The following is an 8,533-nucleotide window of genomic DNA, read 5'->3' as shown; positions in this document are numbered from 1 at the left end:
AAAGAGATTTATCAATTCAAGGAAGAATTTTATTAGCAAAAGCAGAAGGTATCTCCCGTTTAACTTATCCAGCTTTGTCTCTTTCTGTAAATAAACAAACATCTGACATCATTGATAAAATGCTTTACAGATTTGTATGGAAAAATAGAATTCATTATATCAGGAAATCAGTTTTAATGAACTCATTGGAACTTGGTGGCCTTAATTTTCTTGATTTTTCGACCTTAAACAACACATTCAAAATAAATTGGATTAAACAGTTTCTTAAAAATTCATCCTCAATCTGGAATTTTATACCAAACTATTTATTCTCAAAACTTAAATTTATTCTTCTTTGCAACTACAACATTGAAAAACTCCCTATAAAGTTATCTAATTTCCACAAACAAATGCTTCTTTCCTGGTCTCTAATTTACAAACACAATTTTTCGCCCCATCGATATCATATTTGGAACAATGGAGACATTCTGTACAAACATAAATCTTTGTTCTTGCAAAATTGGTTTGAACGTGGAATCATTTTAGTTCAGCAGCTTTTCAGTCCTGATGGAGTCTTAATGTCATATTCTGAACTTCTAGAAAAGTTTGGTCTCCCCATACCTCCTAAAGAATATGCACTTGTTTTTGATGCCATCCCGTCTGGTGTCATAATGCTTTTTAAATCTTCTAGAACTTCTGTTCTGAGTCCACCGTATCTGGACCCTGCTAACACTAATGTTGGTCAAATCTGTTTTTCTACTATAAAACGAAAGAACAACCGTGATATACGTGCCTTATTCCAGAAGGACATTGTCTCTGCTCCAAATGCTATTTCGTATTGGAATAACTTTGCCTCCAACCTGGACTGGGGAAAAATCTGGTGTCTTCCATCTAAATATTTGATTATTAATAAGATCAATGAAGTATCTTTTAAGATGATCCATCGTTTTTATCCCTGTAAATTTTTCCTGCAACGATACAAAAAGACATTGACACAAACTGTTCATTCTGCCAACTCCATGAAGAAGATCTCTGTCATTTATTCTGGTCATGTAATTTCTCATATATTTTCTGGCAAGATATTTGTACATTTATTTCCCAAACAATTCTTGATGGCTTTTTTCTTAACTATATAAATGTGTTGTTTGGATTCTTCTCTTATCGCACTAATAAAACAATTTTTTTTTAATATTATCAATCTAATTTTATTCGTTGCCAAATATCATATACATAAATCTAAATTTTCAAATCAAAAACCTCGCTTTGCAGCCTTTAGAGAGGAATTCAAACAATATATTAGATCTCTTGAATATTCAAAAAATAGAAAAGCCATTAAGACAATGGATTTGTGCTCTTACTTTAATATCTTTCTGAGTTAATTTTTCATTTATTTATTTATTGTTAATTTTGCTTGTTTGTAAACCCCTTTATTATCAATAAAAAACAAAAAACAAACAAAAAAACAACAACAACAATACGTGCCGATCTTCCTGTGTTCTTAACGAGAACAGACTTGACGAGAACGCGAGTACGGACTCGCATTCTCGTGAATTGAGAAACAGCCTAAGACTTCCTGAAAAGACGAGAGTGCAGACTTCCCTGTAAATCCTGTTGTAATGTAAAATATGACAGTTTACTGGATTAAGGAAAGTTCTAGTATACTACATGCTATCACACATAATTTTTGAGAATTTGGAAACATTTGCTATTTCCCAAAGTTTTCGGGGGAGGAGAGGAGATAATGGATATTTCAGATGTCTGAAAGACCCGTTTATTTATTTTTATTTTACAATTTTGTAAACAGCTGCCGATTAACCTAAATGTTACAACCTTGACGTGATTATAGGAGTTGTTTTACCGAGAAATCAATTACAAGCGCCGTGAAAACGACTGCAAAGCGCGCTCCCTCCCGACACAGGGGGAACAGATTTTCACGGGGGAACAGCATTGCGCACAACACTGTTGTGACAACACCGGAACTCGCGGCAGGTTTCCTATCCCTTTGCCGCGGATCGGATCTTCCTTCTCCCACAGAACGATGCAACGCAAAGACCGTCACATCGCCACATCTCAGCCTTCTAGAGCCCCACTTGCATCCAGCAGGGTAAATGGGACCGAGCCGGCAGCAGCATGCCGTCTGACGTGGAGTACAGCCCCGTGGGAGAGGGTCTGGGGATGCGGGACTTCTGGCTCTACGTTTGGCTTCGTAGAGCAGCTCTGATCGCAGCTCATGTCTCCGGTCTTGCCCTTACCCTCATCATCTCTGTGCCGTCCAGGCCCGGAACCAGTGAGTGTATTTAAGGCGTTTTCATTGGTCAAACTCGGTCAGCAGCCAGAACTGATGGTTCGTTTTTTGTAAAGACCATAACAACCTTAAACATGTAATTAGTTTGCTGTGTTCTTCAGCAGCTGCATCCTTCAGTTCTCTACAGGTTTCCAACAGAAAGGATGCTAAGGGGATAGGAAGATGCGGCACATGGGGTGTTTGTAGTTACTGTGTAGTGTCCCTGCAGGAGCACTGTTGTGCTGGGGCCACTACAGTACATTGGCACCTATACAATGCCAATGTACTGTGCTGGATTTAAAACTGGATTTCTGAATATATAAAGCAGGACCATATAGAAGAAACATTTAGGACAAACTAAGAGGTAAAACAACACAACTCGGAACAAAAATGTTTTCAGAAAGAACTGATTGCCTCCGATTAAAGCCTGTTTGCTATTACGATGACCCAGATAACTGAGAATTTTGAACTGGGACGTCCATGGGCTGTACACCAAACATGTTAATGTAAATGTTTTGCACAAAATCATTCTCAGATAATGAGATTTCACCTCCCCAGTCCCACCTGTTTTGAGCTGCTTTCAGCTGTTTTTAGGGCTCTCTCAATTTTATTCACCTGTAGCTGGCCACACCCCTCAACTCAGTGTTTACACTAGCAGTTTCTACTCGTGAAAATGGGTGCAAACAGATGCACAATGGTTCAACAAACAATCTTTGACCCTGAGTCAGACCCAGCAGCTAAGAATGGTATTTTCTGAATGGTATGTCTCTAAATGGACACAGGGCTGTCAGTAGTCTTAGTGTTAGCTTGTGCTAAATGACAAATGATGTTCATTATGCTGAACAACCATTGTACAGCACATACAGAAATAAAACCAGCTGATGGAAGAGGGAGGAGCTCCACTTGGGTTGCTAGGTGAAGGGCTGTGCTTGTCTGGCGTTGCTTGGTGAGAGGCCGTGCCTGTGCCGATTGTGACGTAATAATTGTGACATTTTTAAAACAGCTCATTTTCCAGACACCAACAAATATTTATGTATTGCCAAAAAATGGCTGGATTTGTTTTGTTTGTTTTTCAGTGGTTGGACTGCTTCTTGAAACAGTAACAACCCAAATGGAAGAACAAAAACGTGCAAAAGTATTTTTTCATAATAGGTAACCTTTAAGCTACCTGTCGCTCTTCTGTTATTGCAATCCAATCTGCCCATTCACCTCTGACATCAACAAGGCATTTTTTTTTTTACATCAATGCACCTTCTTGGACATCTTCTCTGTAAACTTGAGAGCTTGTTCTGTGAAAATCTCATGTGATCAGCAGTTTCTAAAATACACTGACAGGCTGTCTTTCACCAGCAGTCACGTTGATAATTTTTACACCTTGATAGTAGACTTGGTTCGATTGAGGACCTAATTGCAAATATTTAGCTGGTGCTGTTTGCTTTCACGCAGCAGTTTGTGAAACGAACCAAACCTTATGACCAGCCTGCTCCACCCCTCACATTTAGTGGTGCTGGGGTGATGCTGTACCCATCCAACTACTGAAGGAACAAAGTTGATCAGCAACACAGCACAACTTCCTTTTTCGCAAAAATGTAAACAAAATTAAAACTGCAAGCGGTGATGATCGGCCCTCGCAGCCAAGCGCCGCTCTGGCCTATTGGCCACCGTAGGGGTTCGCGCACCGCCGGTCGCCAGCCACCACAGAAGTTGTCACGCATTTTTTCCGCCCGTCCACCGGGCGATTCACACGAACGCATTGGGCAGCGCTCCCCCATGACTCACAAAAAATCTGGTGAAGATCGGTCATTCTCTTCCTTTTATCTCTTCTTTCTTTCACCTCTTCTCTTTCTTTTTTTTTCTCTTCTTGTTTTTCTTTTACTCTCTTACTTTCCCATTGTAGTGTCCATATAATTTGAAATTCTCCCTGCAAGAATCACAATAAAGCTATTTACATGCACAAATCAAGCGGAGCATTATGGCGAAAGCTGTTTGCTCCACTTGTGAAAGCAAAATCTGTCGAGCTCTATTTGGCATTAAGATATCAATTCTTATTGCTACATTGCTAGACAGGACACTGGGAAAAAAAAAAAAAGATCGGTCGATGCAGCGAGGAGATACAGCCGTTGAATAATGAAAATGCATTGGGCCACCGGACCAGGCTGAAGCGTTCAGCGGGCCGGATTCGGTGCTATTTTTGACCAAGACAGATCATTGAAATCCCATATTAAAAAGGTTCCCAGGGTTTCCTTTTTTCACGTTCTAAATTAGAAACATTCTGTCCAGGAGCAATGCTCAAAAACTAGTCTATGCATTTGTTACTTGAAGGCTGGACTATAATTCTTTACTACTATAAGGAAGTCCACAAAATGCAGTTTAAAGTCTTCAACTGATCCAAAATGCTGCAGAAGGAGTTCTGATGAAAATCAACAAGAGGGATCATATTTCTCAAATTTTAGCCTTCCTTGACTGGCTTACTGTTAAATCAAAAATAGAATTTAAAATTCTTCTACTAACGCATAAAGCCCTTAATAATCAAGCTCCATCATATATCAGAGCTCTGATTACCCCTTATGTTCCTAACAGAGCACTTTGCTTTCAGACTGCAGGTCTGCTGGTGGTTACTAGAGTCTCTAAAAGTAGAATGGGAGGCAGATCCTTTAGCTATCAGGCTCCTCTCCTGTAGAACCAACTCCCAGTTTTGGTCTGTAATGCAGACACCCTGTCTACTTTTAGGACTAAGCTTAAAACTTTCCTTTTTGACAAAGCTTATAGTTAGAGTGGCTCATGTTACCCTGAGCTACCTCTATAGTTATAATATTAATTGAACTTTATTGATCTCACAATGAAGAAATTCACTTCTGTATTTTAACCCATCCACTTGGAGAGCAGTGGATGGTTTTTTTTATTTCCTTTATTTAACCAGGTAAACCCCGTTGAGATCTGGATCTCATTTTCAAGGGGGACCTGGGCAGAAATCTGCAAAAACACTACAACCTGGTTACAAAAATAAAACCAATTAATACATATGCACAAATATAAAACAATAAAAACAATTTAAAAGCAGTGACACTGTTTCATACAAGCTTGTTGTCTATCTTTAAGAACCGTTCAAAATAAGTCCAATGAAATAGTTTCTGACATCTTGAGCTCAGACTGGAGCTGATTCCACGCTATAGGAGCCAACACACTGAATGCTTTCTTTCCTTTATCAGTTCGAACACGAGGAACATGTAGAAGGATAAAGTCATTTGAGTGTAAAGCATGTGAACTACTAGATCTATGCAAAAGAGAGCTTAAGTAAGTTGGTGTTAGTCCAAGTAGAGATTTATAGATCAGAATCATCAAATGATTGTTTCTCCGAACACTTAAAGGAGGCCAATCAGCTTTTGCATACAAATCACAATGATGTGTCAAACGTCTACTCCCAGTTATAAACCTTAAAGCACAATGATAAACAGTATTCAAAGATTTCAGACATTTGGTTGAAGCATTCATATATAAAACATCTCCATAATCCAGAAGTGGCAGGAATGTTGCTGCAACCAATTTACTTCTGGCTTTGAGTGAGAAACACGGTCCATTTCGATAATAAAACCCAATCTTCATTTTCAATGTTCGTAATAGATTTGCTATATGATTTTTAAAAGAAAGTTCATTATCTAGAATAAAACCAAGATATTTATAATTACTAACAAACTCAATTTGTGCACCTACTGCAGTGGTAAGGAATAGAGGGATTTCTGGTAGTTTAGCAGAGTGGGAGAAAACCATTGCCTTAGTCTTATCCACATTCAAAACCAACTTCAAAGTTTGTAACCGTGTTTGAACTACATTAAAAGCAGACTGTAAATACTGTAGTGCCTGTGATAATGATGAAGAGTTGCAGTACATTATTAAGTCATCAGCATAAAAATGATAAAAAGCATTTGACAAGTTGATGCACAAATTATTTATATAAATGGAGAATAAAAGTGGACCCAGAATTGAGCCTTGAGGTACGCCATTTAATTTAGTTAAATTAGAAGACGTGTAGCCAGCTAATTGGACTCTCTGGGTTCTGTTTGACAAGTAATCAACTATCCACATGATAGCTTGATGTGAAAGCCCAATTTTGTGTAGAATTTCGATTAAAAGCGTGTAATTTACTGTGTCAAATGCCTTTGATAGATCGATAAACAAAGCAACACAATGTTTTTTGTTATCATGAGCCTGGATCAGATCATTGAAAACCTTTAAAGTTGCAGTAACAGTACTATGTTTTTTTCTAAAACCGGACTGTACATTTTGTAAAATACAATTGGAATCTAAAAAATTCTTTAGTTGATCTGCAACTAACTTTTCAAAAATTTTTGCTAGGATACATAATTTAGAAATTGGTCTGTAATTGTTTACCTGCGATGACTCCCCACCCTTGAACAGAGGCAAAACAAATGCTGATTTCCAGACACTAGGGATTTTATTAGTGATTAGACTTAGATTAAAAATATGAGACAATGGCTCTGCTATAAACTCTGCAGCCAACTTTAGAAAAAATGGATCCAGGTTATCTGGCCCTGCCGCTTTTCTGGTGTCTATGTTCCTCAGTTCTCTAAGAACCTCAGTTGTACAAATAGGGGAAAAGTTAAAAGAGGTGGAGTTACCATTATTATTCAAAAACAGTTCATAGTTATTTGCATTTTGGCCGAATTAATTTAAGTCATCAAATAGAGAACCTACAGAAATAAAATGCTCATTAAAATAATATAAAATTGCTAATTTATCAGACACCATTTTACTTTTTTTCCAAACAAAATTAGGAAAGTCACTCAGTGGCGCCTGTTCAGTAGCTGATTTAACTGTTTTCCAAAATTTCTTTGGATCATTTAAATTTTTTGTCATTTCGGCAAGGAAATAGTCTGACTTTGCTTTCTTAACTGATGATGTACAATTATTCCTCAATTTCCTAAAACAAAGCCAGCTCTCCTCAGTATTGAATTTTCTTGCTCTAGCCCAAGCTGTATCTCTTTGTTTAAGCAGAGCCCCAATAGCTGGGGAAAACCATGGATTATTTCTTCTCTTCACCCTAATTTTACGTACAGGAGCATGTTTATTTATTAGTCTTAAAAATTCTTCATAAAAATACTGCCAGGCAAGGTCTACATTATCAAAAAGAGAAACCCTATTCCAGTTAAAAAGTATCAAATCGTGAATAAAAGCTTGCTCATTTAAGTGTTTTAAATCTCTTTTGCTCAAAATACGAGGCTTAGATTTTGGTAACTTGAGATTTCTAACTATACCTACAGCACAATGATCACTAAGATCATTTGCAAAAACTCCTGTCCCTGTATATTTATGCGGAGCATTTGTCATAATTAAGTCAAGGAGTGATGATTTTGATGGGCATTTGTTATTGGGTCGAGTGGGGTAGTTTATTAACTGGGTGATATTTAAAGAATCACAGATAGTTTTTAAACTATCTGAAGATGCTGTCAACGAGTCTAGATTTAAATCTCCTAATAAAACAAATTCATTATTATTTAGGTCAGCTAGATATTTGTACAAATTTGGAAGTGCATCACAGACAGCAGAAGGTGGTCGATAACTTACCTGACTCCGCCAGATAGATTTGCTTCGCATATCCATCTGGAAACCTTCCGTTGAAGTAATTTTGGGAAGGGGCGAAAATACTGGTTAGCTGATTGGCCTATGTTGGTGATAGACGGGCCAAATAAACCAATCAGATTCGTCGTCGCTCGTAACAGAGCGACGATGAAAACACAACCACAAGCCAAGCTACTCTTGCTGCTGCAGGTAAAGGCTCGTTAGCTCAGCAAAGAAATACTCTGTAATTCCGATAAAACTTGCTCGATAGCCACGCTAACGCTAGTTTCATCGGCTGAAGCCGCCATGTTCTTTAGACTGAACTGTCGCACTTCCCGTTGCGTCACACCTCAACTCGCCTCAAAGCCAACGCTGATTGGACGTTCGTTTGGTGAACGGCTCCAAATTTTCTTTAACGGAGAGTAGCCAGACTGATCTGCGAGTGAAACCTTGAAAGCTCGCGAGATCAGGATGGTCTCACGAGGCTAGTCGATAACACCCTATAACTGTAATATTCTGAGCCTTAGTGAATTCAATTTTTAGGGCTAGAAAATCAAATTGTTTAGGAATAGATACAGAGGATAAAAGTGTGACATGAAAATTGCTCCTTACAAAGATGGCAACACCACCACCTTTCTTAAGGCGATCACAGCGAAAAACATTGTAACCTTCTAAGGAAATATTTTTATTTGT

General features: G+C 38.2%; 1 protein-coding gene across 1 annotated transcript in view; it reads left to right on the top strand.

The window, feature by feature from the left end:
* The first annotated feature begins 1,696 nt into the window (after positions 1-1,696).
* LOC105920685 (cytochrome b561 domain-containing protein 1) overlaps positions 1,697-8,533 on the top strand; it is a 33,567-nt gene continuing 26,730 nt past the window's right edge. The window contains exon 1 of the mRNA XM_036151459.1: positions 1,697-2,266. Coding sequence (XP_036007352.1) covers positions 2,110-2,266 — 157 coding nt within the window. The 5' untranslated portion in view covers positions 1,697-2,109. The remainder of the gene's footprint in view (positions 2,267-8,533) is intronic.

The sequence above is a fragment of the Fundulus heteroclitus genome, chromosome 20 (assembly GCF_011125445.2).
Source record: "Fundulus heteroclitus isolate FHET01 chromosome 20, MU-UCD_Fhet_4.1, whole genome shotgun sequence".
Taxonomy (NCBI): Eukaryota; Metazoa; Chordata; class Actinopteri; order Cyprinodontiformes; family Fundulidae; genus Fundulus; species Fundulus heteroclitus.
This window is presented reverse-complemented; position numbering and strand designations above follow the sequence as displayed.